At 37.6% G+C, this 13447-nt stretch overlaps 1 protein-coding gene across 7 annotated transcripts in view; it reads left to right on the top strand.

The window, feature by feature from the left end:
* The window catches only part of PLEKHA5 (pleckstrin homology domain containing A5), a 274187-nt gene that overhangs the window by 196217 nt on the left and 64523 nt on the right, over positions 1–13447 (top strand). For 4 of the 7 annotated variants that reach the window (XM_054036329.1, XM_054036266.1, XM_054036274.1 and 1 more), the window contains 3 exons: positions 6562–7030; positions 9149–9232; positions 12551–12670. In XM_054036329.1, coding sequence (XP_053892304.1) covers positions 6562–7030; positions 9149–9232; positions 12551–12670 — 673 coding nt within the window. The remainder of the gene's footprint in view (positions 1–6561; positions 7031–9148; positions 9233–12550; positions 12671–13447) is intronic. The other 3 variants (XM_054036283.1, XM_054036311.1, XM_054036293.1) reach the window with 1 other exon arrangement.

The following is a 13447-nucleotide window of genomic DNA, read 5'->3' on the forward strand; positions in this document are numbered from 1 at the left end:
CATATGAAAGCTGGTCAAAAACCCCTCTGAGTGAACTTCGCCTCTACTACAGTGAAAACTTCAGATGTAATATACCTGGGGGAATTCTGTGCCAAAAAAAATGAAAAATTCTGTACCCGGTATTTTAAAATTCTGCATATTTTGTCAAAATAACACTCTGTAATCATGCCCGTTTCAATTATTTTGGTAATTTATTTCAAAATACCGATCAGCAACTACATCTGTAAAGTACAAACACAAAAAAATTCCTCCAGGAGTAGAGAGTTAAGGAAATACTTATAACAACCCAGTTCCTGTTTGTCCCCTCACCCCTGAGCCCAGTAGGGCTACAGACACCCACACCCCTCCCTCCCAGAGCGCAGCTGTGAGCCCCCCTGCCCAGACACTCGCACTTCCTCCCTCCCTCCCTCCCTGCCTCCCTCCCTCCCAGAGAAACAGCCTCATGCTGGTCCCAGGCTTGTGTGGAGCTTCCTGCACGCTACCGCCTTCCTTCAAGGCATGCTGAGAAGCTTTCACCCTCGCCCCCCCTCCCATCTCTCTCCCCACCCCCCCGCAGTGTCTTCTACTTATGAGCTTTTTTCTGCCGGGTACAGTGGCCTCTAGTGGCAGCGCTGCAGCCCATTTCTGTGGAGGAAAAGGAAATTCTGTGCAAAAAACTAATTTCTGTGCAAATTCTGCATGCACAGAGGTGCAGAATTCCCCCAGGAGTAATGTAGTTAAGGATTTCCCATTCCAGCACAGAGAGTGGTGATTCTCTAAAACACTTACTTTTAAGCACTTCATGAGGAAAAGTCCCTGTTCGGGAAATTGCCTCAGGACTGTTTTTATTAATAGATTTTGCTATCAAAATGCTTTTATTTAAAACTCTTACTATAGAAGGATTCTATGCTATTTTAAAAAAAAATTAAGTTAAAAAGATAAAGTATATCCTAAATGTTATCATTTGAAGTTTGTCATGCAGATTCATCTAAATTCATGTTAATTGCTTTCTTTTCTACATATAACCATGCTTATGGCATAGCACCTCCAAAGTCTAACGGTGCATTCCAGTGATTAATCGGAAAACTTTAAAGTTCCTCTATGAATCATTGACATTATTAAATCTTGCTGTGTTGTTAGCAATTATTCTGCATCACGGAAGCATAGGGATGTCTCTTCCAGGATGTCTACCAGGCAACTGCATTGTATGGCACACTAAACATGAGTTTATAATATTTATTTCTCAAACCTCTATTAAAATTTTTTGCTTTCAATTAAACTTTTATGGGAATGTCACTGCAGGAGGAATTTGGAGAGTGTGAAATTATGCCCTTCACATTGTAGGGAGGAGGTAGGTTGACCTGAATAATCTTCTTTGCTGGAATGTTCTTAAGATCTGTTTCTTGCAAAGCTGTGAAAGTTTACTCTTACTCTGACTCAATTGCTAAAGCTCTATAACAGACCCATCATTAAATATAATTGGTATTGAGGGTCATATAGTATTCCTGATATATTTGTGTTGCCAGTTGATCAATTTTTAATTTTAATTTGTACTACACGGAGTGACTATTAAACCTTGACATTTATCACATTATGTATGCTTGGGCAATGAGAACTTAACACAGTTTTGTGATGTAATTATATTTTTAAATTTAGAATTTAAAAAATTGTGTAACTTGCATCCAGACAGTGATAGTTGAATAGATGTTGTTTTTCAATTATGAACAAGGATAAAACCTCCAAGTCTTTTCAGTTTGGATTTCTCTTATCATTGCTCCAGTATTATGTTGGCTGTATTCCAAAACACACCGATTCCATTGTGGGAGATGTATAGTGGAAAACATTAACAAAACATTAACTGGCAGAACAGAATCTCCTTAAGTATAGAGATCATTTCTTATTTAAATATAGATGAAATTGGTAGCACAAACAATATACTTAAAAATGAAGCTTGATGTAAAGCTGATCAGCAAAGTGGAATTAAAATTGGACTTGTGCCCTTCTTTGCCTTTTTGGGATACATAAAGGTAGCCTGAAGCTTTTGTTGCTGCTGCTGCTGTTTTAAGAAAAGGGTTTATAATGCTGCTTTTTTACACTAGAAATTCAGGTTTTGTCTAGACTAGAAAATTCTGATTTGGACAACTAGTGAAAAGGTAACATCACAAGAGAATGAAAGTTGAGCTATTGAGAGGGGAAGGAAGTTTTAATGATAAAACTGTTTTTTTTGTTTTTCAGTAAGGTTGGGTTTTGTTGTCTTTCAATAAGATGTATTTAACTTCCATGACTAAATTTTGGAGAAGGGGCAGCCTTTGTTTAAAGACTCAGCATCCTCAACTCTTTTTACTAAGGTTCTTTCAATAAAGCATCCATGAGACCTCCCAGAGTTTTCCAGCTAAAGCAGGGAAGACAAAACTTGATATTACTGTACTAAGATTTCTAAGGTTAAAAAAAAGTCTTAAAGCTTTATATATATCAGAGCCAAAGGCACAAGCCCAATTTATTTAAAACAAAAAAACAAAAAACAACCCCTTACAGACCACCTTTACAAACTGCCTTACAGATAAAATTTAGAATTTCAGGGCTTTGGGGTGTTTGTAACGTTTGTTAGTTTCGTTAGCTTATCATAACAATAAGCATCTGAAGAATTACTTTTTAGGAATGCTTTTAAAGAGTAGGGTGACCAGATGTTCTGATTTTTATAGGGACAGTCCCGATTTTTGGGTCTTTTTCTTATATAGTCTCCTATTGCCCCCCCATCCCGTCCTGATTTTTCATACTTGCTGTCTGGTCACCCTATTAAAGAAGAGCGCATACTCCACCATTAGAGTTCTAAATAGCCCAAAGCACTTAAAGGGCAGAAATAATAGCACGACTATTAATCCCTGAAATTTTCTCCCCCTCGCCCTAATAGTCTCTCCCCACTCCCACCCCACCCCCGGCTGTCCTTTCTGCATTCATACTTGGTTCAAACTAAAATCAGTAGATTGGGAGAGATCAGTAATTTTTCCATAGGACAGTTTGTGCAAACCAGTGGATGTCCCATAAAATAGCTCATGTACATAATTTTTTTTTTTTTGTAAAAACACAAATTTCTCCAAAGAATATATTATAATGGACGTCTAGGCATTAAGGAATAAGTTGGAAGGTGGTCTTGGGTACTGCTGTTTGTTTTCTTTTTCTCACTTGCTGTGTGAGAGATGTACACAGCAGGGAGGGGAGAACGTGACTATTCAAGACAATCAGGAAGACTTTTTTAAATAGTAAGTTTTGTCAAATAATAATCTGAAAACTGAAGGTGTCCAGTCTTCTGTTACATTAGTTGTAGGTGTTAAAAGTAACAGTAGTAGGTAAACATTTTCAACAGAAGTGTGATTCAGCTAACTGTTCTTACAGGTGTGAGAAATGTGTGTGCCAAATATCTGCATATTTGTGGTCTTTGTTACAGAGTACACTGAGCATATTCTTAACCAGAAGATTGGTCCCATACATAGTTTTGGATTCCTCTACCCTATATTTTGAAGAGATGACTTAACTTTCCTCCATTTTGCCATTTTCCTCTATACTCTCGTACGAGGCAGTCTAAGGAAACCCTTAATTGTACTCTTTATGATGGAGGGGCATTTTTAGCCTTGAGTTTGTAAGGTGCTTCTCTCTGTGCCTATAGGACTGAGAGATCTCCGCATGTCACAGGATTGAGCACATAGAAAGCATATCAGCAAGCTCTCTCCCCCTTTAGAGTAAGTGAGTTAACTTCCAGATTGGAACAAATCTTAGAGCCCAGCAATAATCACATGCAATGGGGACATTCCCGAAGTTTTAAAGAGGTATTTTTTATCTTGCAGAAGTTTTTCTGTAAGTTGAAGATCTTGTGGGTTATTTATAAAGCCAGCCATAGAACTGTTACTGCAGCTCAGCAGCTTACCTGATGGATTACTGTCCCGCTGCTGCACACTAGGTATCTTGCTTTTAGTAGAGGTTTTGTGTGTGATTTAGGATTTGGTTAGGTCAGTCTTGCTGGTACCCTCATAACACTGACAACCCAGCTTTGGGTTTAATCACTGGATTGAAAGCCAGGGCATCATTTAAGGCTTGTTTTTTTTTTCTAGTGCTAGTAATTAGTAAGAGGTGTTGGGTGTTTAAATCTTAAGTTCCAGAACTTAAGACCAAATAGTTTTTAAATTAAAATTTTTCATACATTAAAAATGCAAAGAATTTCCCCCCAAAATTAGCTTGGATTTTCAAAGAAGCTTAAAGGAGACAACTGCCCAACTCCCACTGAATGAAATTTGAAATTCAATGGGAGATGAACATCTAGCTCCCTGGGATTCCTTTGGAAAATCTTAACTTTTAAAATCATAAACATTACATATAGCTAAAAATTAATTTGACAAATCCACTGGAAAGTCTAGGAAAGGGGAATTTGGATGTGTTGTATTGAAATACAAGGAAAAAAATCTTCAAGTGCTTGCTCACGTCCATTGCATGCTAGGTGTGCGCATGCCACGTGCAGAGATGCGGGAGATTTTTTTCCCTTAGTGGTATCCATAGTAATTGGCCCTAGCACCTTCTGGAGCCCCTCACACATGCTCTGTTATAAGGGGCGCTGCCGACTCCGCACCTCTCAATTCCTTCTTACCACCTGTGACGGTTACTTGGAACCACCTTCTTGCTCTCTTGCAAGGCTTTCCCAATGGTTTGGACTCTGTAGTCTATTGTATATAGTTTTTGCAGTTCGTGTATTTAGTAATCAATCAGTACTAGTGTATAGAGTGTAAATAGTGGTCCCAGTCGTCGAGGGACATCGTCCCAAGGACTGGGGATGCCCCCATCCCCAGGTTTCAAGCCATGTACCTCCTGCGGCAAGCCCAGACCAGTGAGCAACCCGCATTTGAGCAGTTTTAAGTCACTCAGGGAAGCTCATGTTAAGAAGAAAAATCTCTGGCAGCTGTGCATGTGGCACGTTCACACCTAGCATAGAATGGGCATGAGCAACACATCTCCAAGAACAACAGTTATGAAAGGTTGGTAACTGTTTTTTATCGTCTTTTTCATAATTACGGCAGTGCAAATGCACAGAGTTGGGTGAACGGAAACAGGATGGTTTGAGAAGACTTGTGTGGAAAAACTAACATTTTTATATATGATTGATTAATTTTCCTATCTACAAAATGCCTTACAGATAATACTTCTGGGAGGTTGTGTGGATTGATTCATTAGTATATGTAAAGCACTTTAAAGCAGTTTCCATCTGTGGTTCTTGCAAAGCATTATAGGTAATAGTAAATGTTCAAAAATGAATTATTTAGCTTAACATTTTTATTTTGCATGACTGAAAGATAGTTGCTACAAACAATTTTTGTAATACTTATTTTGTAAGGCGCTAATTACACTTCGGTTAACTCTGTTTTTAAATGTGCCCTTTTCCGTAACTCACTAATTTTCAGTTCCAGGGCCACAGTTAGTGATGATTCAAACAGTTTAAATAGCTCTGGTAATGAGATGTTTAGTGCCTTTCACCTCTATGCTGTCAGTTTGAATTTAGCCTACTTTACATGTGACTGGAATCTACCAGCTCATGCCTGTTCTATGCCCTGTGTGAAATGAGTTAGGTGTTGTTCTCCTTCTCGCTAGAAAAGTGTCAACATCCAAAAATCGCCATTACAAATAGCATTAAATGGAAAACATCATGACAGGTCAGACTCTTGGGTCCAAGACTAACGTCTCACTTCCCTCCAGTCACAGTTGAGGCATATTGATGGTTCATTAGGGAAAACTTCGCATTGCCACCTGATCTGTCACTGAAGGACTTCAGTTTTCAGAACTGTTAATCTGGTATCCAATTAAAGAAGAGTTTTAAATTCACACAAAAATTAAAGAGTAAAAAATAGCATTAAAATTATGTTGTCTTGTAATACAAAGAAATAATTTGCTGTTTGTTCTGCTTGGGCTGATTTACGTGAATGGTTTATCTAAAATTGCAGAATATAATTGCATTAGATAGTTATTACCATTTTTTCTGCCTTATTCTAGCCATAATTAATAAATGGTTTTGATATCATTTTGCAATTATCTGCTTTTATAGACAAATAGTCCATTTTTGCCTGTTCATGAATTTGTATTGGAACAAACAATATAAGCCTTAATTTTAAAAGCTTGACACTAAACTATTCACCTTGCAGGTTTGAGCTGAAATAAAAACAAAATAAAAGATCATAGGGCTACGTATCCCAAGTATCTGAAACATCTATAGGAGTTGTAGGTGCACCTCTCAGGAACTGACCCAGAAATGGGTAATAAATAAACTGATGTGAAGATTGGATTGGTATGAAATATTGGGTTGAATAATTAATCCAGTCAGTAAAAAGATCCAGTTGCATCATATGTAATATATTCATTTGGCATACTTGATTTTTTCAGTAGCCTTTACTGTTTCCTTCATATGATGGAGAGCATAGATCTTTTAAAATGTGATCAGAACAGATTATAAAGTATTATATCTAACAAGCGTGGAAAAGAAATTAGATAACTTTGTATTCCCATAATAGCAGTATTCTTGACTATTAATGGAAACTCTTGTTTCAGCATAATTTCATATCAGACGCTACCAAGAAATATGCCAAGCCACCGACCCCAAGTTGCACCCCGTTACCCAGAAGGCTATAGAACCCTGCCAAGGAACAGCAAAACGAGGCCAGAGAGTGTTTGTAGTGTGACACCATCAGTTTATGACAGGACCATAGGACCAGTAACAGCTGAAGAAAAGCGGAGATCCATGCGGGATGACACAATGTGGCAACTCTATGAATGGCAACAACGTCAATTTTACAATAAGCAAACAACTCTTACTCGACATAGTACTTTAAGTAGTCCAAAAACCATGATCAATATTTCTGATCAGGTGATGCATTCCATTCCCACATCACCTTCCCATGGTTCCATAGCTGGTTACCAAGGATATTCCCCTCAACGGACATACAGATCAGAAGTGTCATCACCAGTGCAAAGAGCAGATGTAACAATTGACCGCAGACATAGAACGCATCATGCTAAGGTGAATACTTTCCTTTTACATAGTTAATAGACCAACTTATTTCCAGTTTTCTTCTTTAAATAGAATGGTTCCAGGTAACAGAACACTGACTTTCCATGTTACTTTGGAAAGTTCTGCTGTTGTAGGCATAGTTACATGCCACTGTTTTTATGAAAAAATTATTACTATATTAAATGTTTGTTTCAAAGAAAAAAATGACTTTATAAAGTCAGGTGTAGCCTGTGTAAGTGATGGGAGAAGTTAATTTCTTTTAGAGGATGGAGAAGTGTTCTCTTAATGGTATTAAATTTAACCTTGTATAACATACTCTACATTGCTGTGAGAGCCAGAAAGCAAGTCGGTGTTCCCATTAGTCTCCAGAGTATCTTAAGGGAGTGCAAACAGGTTTCTGAAGAAAAAGGGCATTTAGAATTTCTGGGCTTGTAATCAAGGTCCAATATGATTTTTGGAAATTATAGTAATCTTAGCTTCTCTTCAGAGCACTCAAGGTCCTTGCCTATTTATTTTTCTCACCTTCAGCTACAAGTCAGACTAACTTTCTAGTTACTGTTAAATTATCCAGTGAGATCACTAAGGAACAGCAGAACCACATGCATATGACCTCAGTGACCCTCCATAAGTCTGCTAGCCCTTGCCAGCTTGGGTCAGAGGGAATAAGCTAGAATCATAAATCTAGATCCCCAACATGCTTTTGGTAGACTCGTTAAATTATGCTATGCACGTTGTTTCTGCAGCTGAGAGCTCCTTTTAAAAAATCGTGCTGTTGTAAGTAGGATGTAAAACTAACAATTTTCCTGCCCTACACTACATAAGGTGATCAAGGATTTCATTGAAGCTGTTCCTTGAACTCTGACCCAGGATTCTTTATGAAATGTTGTGGCTTCCTGCAATATTGAAGCATGGAAAAGCTTTAAAAAAAAACCTTTAAAGATCTTTAAATTGCTTTGTGTGTTTTCCCCTTCGGGGTTGAAATACCTCCAACCAACAAAAGAGCAGTTTCTTTCTGTTTTGAAGTCCATTGCCCATTACTGCTTTGGAAATTTAACTCAACATTTTATGCAGCCCTAAAAAAGAGCATCATAGTCAAGTGTGCACAGGACATATACTATATCTTATATAACGGTGTCTAAACTGAGTTTTCAGTTTACTTGTATAATACATTTTACTAGCATTATATATACAATTCTTTTTAGCCAAGTTAATCTAGAAAGTGCCATTCATTGTCATTACTGATTTTAGGTTTTCAGGTTATTTATTTTGTACTTTTTAACATTAAGCTAAGTTTATTCATAAAACCTTGAACACATTGCTAATTCCTTTTTTTAAAATGTACAAGTTAGGGGACTGAATGGTTTAGGATTGATAGTGCTGAAATACTAGATTGAATCCATGTCAGCCTGATAGAGATCAAAGGCTATTTGAACAAAAGCCTTGAAATATTTCATGACCTAGATCAAATGATTCAGTGATCTGTTTAGTTCTCAACAAAAATTGTTTCATTAAAAAATACCACAACGCTTGGTCCCAATTTATTCTTGCTGGAACTCTTAAGTGGAAGGGCCATGAACTGAAAGAGCCATGAAGACTGAAGTACTTTCTCAAGTTTAGAAGTGGTCCTTCCAGGGCATGGATTCAGGCACGCCAGAGGATTTGAGTTGCTTTTGAATATATTTTGTAGACCAACAGAGGACTTAGTTATCTAGTGCTGTCATTCTGGGTATGTCTATACTGCAATTAGACACCTGCGGCTGGCCCATGCCAGCTGATTCGGATCTCATGTTGTGGGGCTGTTTCATTGCAGCATAGACTTCTGGGCTTGGGCCGAAGCCCAGGCTCTAAGACCCTGTGAGATGTGGGAGAGTCCCTGAGCTTGGGCTGCAGCCTGAGCCCAAATGTTTACACTGCAGTGAAACAGCCCCACACCTGGAGCCCTGCAAGCCCAAGTCAGCTGGCATGGGCCAGCCATGGGTTTTTATTTGTGGTGTAGACATACCTCTGGCACGTTTCATAAGAATGAAATTGACTTGTAAAATTATATTAAATTCCTATTTAACCCTCAATGCAAAAAACTTTGCCAGACAACCATGGATTATAATATGCAGTCTTGTTTTTCCATAGCACGTCTTCATGCCTGAAAGAAGGTCGATGCCAGCAGGTCTGACTTTACAGCCTGTTACTCCTCAGAGCCTCCAAGGCAAAACGGTGAGTGGCACTTTTATTTAGTACATCATTTTTTTTTTTAATTTAAGAACAATCCATAAAATAAAATATGCAACACTGCAACATTTCTGTTTGTAGAGCTTGTATTAAATGCAGTCTTCAATTACCAAAGATTTCCAAACCAAACAAGTTGATTCTGTTTGATAACATTGAGGATTTGCAAGAATAGAAGTTTTAGTTAAAATTTTCTGCCAACAAATACAATTCTCTTTCTGGAAATAACTTTCATTTACACATTGAGTATCTTATTTTGGAAACATATAGGACAGCATCAAGTTTTCTATTTTAGGATTTTTCCAACATGCGTTTGACAAAAAAGTTGTCTCTTCTGAATTTTTAAGAATAGTACAGTAAAATAATGTGCTCTTATTCACCTGTATAGAGCATGTGTCTTTGTAACAGAATTAAGACTTCTCTTTCATTAGATATTTTCCATTAATGGTGATGGGTCAATGTAGTATTGCCAACTCCAAGAGCCTAAAACTCAAGATTTTTAAAGTATGTTTGAACTCCCCTTCCCTATTCCCAAAGCTTGAAAATTACAGGTTGAAATTTGTACCTTAAATCCATATGTAATGTCCCCATGTACAATGCAGGCCCCATTCCCCGTTTGCACTTGCTCTCTGACTCCATTATTGCCCTCCTACTGCCCAGAGATCTCCCTGCTTCTTGCAGCCCTCCACACCAACCCTAGTAGGATGCTGGAGCTGCTTCTTTCTTTCCTTGGGCTCTGATCACCAATAACTTCCTCTTCTTACACTGTCGTGCTGGGGTGAGGCTGCTGAGCTGGGTGGGAAGTAAAGGGTTGTTCTTTCTACACTTGTTCCAAGGCTTTGCCTGCTATGGGCAGCCAAGGAGTACTGTAGGCAGCTGCCAAAGGGAAAAACTGTAGGTGACTCTGGCAAAATTCCTGCGCTGCCTGTATTATCACAAGAGCCCCCAGAATCTGTCCGATTTACAGCAGTCACAGAATGTTGCAAGGATTGGCAACACTATCACTAGCTGATATTGGGAGTTGGAGCAATCTATTATGCATTGTGCTTCTCTGTGATAGGACAAGTATGCACACAAACCAAGGATTTTAATTAATATACCATAAAAATAATTTACTTTTAATTTGGAAATTAAGTTATGTTCATGCAAGACTTCTCAAAGAAAATGTTTTCATCCCTGAAAATATCAATTTCTTATGCATTTACCATACAGAGATGTTACTATCTTCAATTTATTTCTGTGAATGTGGTCATGCAAAGAAATTAGTTCTGTTTAAAATTTAATTTTTTACGTGAAATCCTGTCCATTTTCATTAGGAACACATTTTAAAATATATTGTAGTGACCTAAATCCTTATTACATATTTTCTGGAAATAATACTCCAGTTGGTACTGAAATGAACAGTTAGAAAGTGCAAGATTACCCATTATGGAACTTGATTCTTATGTTGTGTTTTTCAGTGAAAGCTAGATGGGATTGACAACTGAAGTTATAGTAAAATTTGCTCCCTCTAGTGGACTTCTACAGTATATGCCCACAGTTGTACTGATGTGTGTTTTGTTTGTGGTTAGATCAAGAAACACATGAGTTTGTTCTCAGACTCTTGTTCTGTGTTTCAGGTAGGGTGACCAGATGTCCCGATTTTATAGGGACAGTCCTGATATTTGGGGCTTTTTCTTATATAGGCTCCTATTACCCCCTCGCCCCCATCCCGACTTTTCACACTTGCTGTCTGGTCACCCTAGTTTCAGCAAATGGATAGTAATTGTTTTTCAATACTATAACCTCGTTCTACATTTTTCCTCCCCACTTCTTGATTTGGAAATTTTATGAAAACAGAGTAAAAGTTAATCTACTGTATTCCTGTATGGTTTTTTCCTACTTGAATTCAATAACTGTGACAACAAAGTCAGTTGCTGTGGAAATAATTGACCGTTCATTAGACTTACTTTAGGTGGTGAATAAGCAACAGGAGCAAGTGAGCCATTTACAAAACAAAATCTGAGTATTTTTTGTTTTGTTTTGTTTTGTTGTTTTTTTTGCCAGTATTGCAAATAAGAAAAGAGAGGATCCTCAGAAAATTGTACAGGCAGAGATGTTCCTAAAAATAAGGCTGTTTGAAATTATGCGGTGATAATAGTTGCACATGACTATTCTTTCCAAATAATCTCTATTTTTAAATGTTTAGTGAGAGCCTAACCTATAAATTGCCGGTGGCTGTAAAGGTACAGTATTAAGGTATTTATAGATTAGTTTTTTTATTATAAATCCTTGAGGAGGTGAAAGGGACAAATTCTCTTTCCTGCTTCTGACACTTTCTTCCATGCCATATGCTTGTTTTGATGGTCTTTGGTTAGTCTCGTTATTTAGTAAAACAAAAGGGCTTTGAAATATGTCCTGGCCAAAAAAACCCACACATGCAGAAGATTACCAAGGACTTTTTAAACAGATAAAAGAGAAAGTAGGTCACATTCTGAGCCTACCAACTTTGACAATGTTTCTTTTAAAATAGTTTTATTCAGTAAAGGGTAAACTTCAATATCTCCTCCCCATTCCTTTTGCTATTGTATAGACAATATTTTCCTGGGGGTTGGAATATCTGGCTAGTGTGTCTTGCCCACATGCTCAGGGTCTAGTTGATTGCCATATTTGGGATCGTGAAGGAATTTCCCCCCTGGTCAGATTGGCAGAGACCATGGGGTTTTTTTTGCCTTCCTCTGCAGCATGGGACACAGGTCAGTTGTCACTTGCAGGTTTAAACTAGTATAAATGGTGGATTGTCTGTAACTTGATGTATTTAAAACATGATTGAGAACTTCCCTAACCTCTGGCTGGGTTACTGGTCTATAACAGGAGTGGGTGAGTGAGTTTCTGTGGTCTGCAAAGTACAGGAGGTCAGACTAGATAATTATGCCTAGTCCCTTCTGACCTTGGATTCTGTCTTCCTCCTCTCTTATTGATATGGATGACACTTGTAACCTCCACCGTTGTAGTGACCACACAGATTTCTTTTTTCTCCTGCAAGCTCCTAATCTTTGTGCCCCTTTGTACACAAAATTTCAATTTCTACCATTTGAGGTTCAAGTGCTTTGAATTCTTATAAATCTTATGTTGACCTTTTGTTCTAAGTTCTAGGGAAGCGGTTTGGGGAAAATATTATACTACAAGTTTTTTAAAGGAATTTAACATGTGTTTGGCATATTAACAGTTAACCTTGAGAAGATGCCTGTAGTTTAATTAAGTGTTGTTCAGGACGCCAGTTAATCTATTCTCCACTCTTTGGCTTCTCACACTGCACTCCTTCAGCCAGAGGAGCTCACGCTGCTGCTAATAAAGCTGAGACGGCAGCAAGCTGAACTGAGTAGTATCCGGGAACACACACTAGCACAGCTCATGCAACTAAAACTTGAGGCCAACAGCCCAAAGGTCAGCTATGAAGTAATGTGTGCTATGTACCATCCTCACTAGCTCTGAGCCATTCATTAATCAAAGTTTGCGTTATGCCATTAGTGCAAAGTTCTCTGGTTAGCCATGGATGTAGATTAGAATACCATTGTTGCCTTGCATATGTGATGTTCAGCTATTAACCCTTTGAGTTCTTAACACAAAGCTTGAGAGTACATTACTGAATCAAAATAGGGGTAGGAACACTTCCAAATGTATTGTTTCCACAAAACTGGAAGCAAAATTACAGGCTCTGTACATTGATCAGGTGAAATATACTAAAATAAGTAATAATTGCCATAAACATAAATAATGCCATTAAAAAATGTATTATGGTAAATGATAAAGTGAATTTATTTTGATTATTTGCCTCATCTCAGGTGTGATTTGTTTTTTAGAATTTGTTCAAAACTAGGTAATTCATTAAAGCACATAAACTTATCAAAGGGTTTATAGTTGCTATGTAGTCATGTATAGAAAATCCACATGCACGTACTGGTTTTCTGTGTGTATTAAGAAAATTGTTATTAAATTCACATGAATAAAGAAATGAAATTGCAAGTTAATACCTCATCAAACAAAGGTATACCTTTTTCTGTATCTTCCTGCTTCCTTGTCTAATTGAATATACTTGGCTTTTTAAAAATTTACTCTAGTAGTTCATAGTGGTATTTGTAGGAAATTTTAATTATCCATTTTCTCTTGAGATCAAAGCAGTTTATGTAAAAATTATAGAAATGTAACGTTCGTTTTTAATTA

The sequence above is a fragment of the Malaclemys terrapin genome, chromosome 1 (genome assembly GCF_027887155.1).
Source record: "Malaclemys terrapin pileata isolate rMalTer1 chromosome 1, rMalTer1.hap1, whole genome shotgun sequence".
NCBI classification, from domain to species: Eukaryota; Metazoa; Chordata; order Testudines; family Emydidae; genus Malaclemys; species Malaclemys terrapin.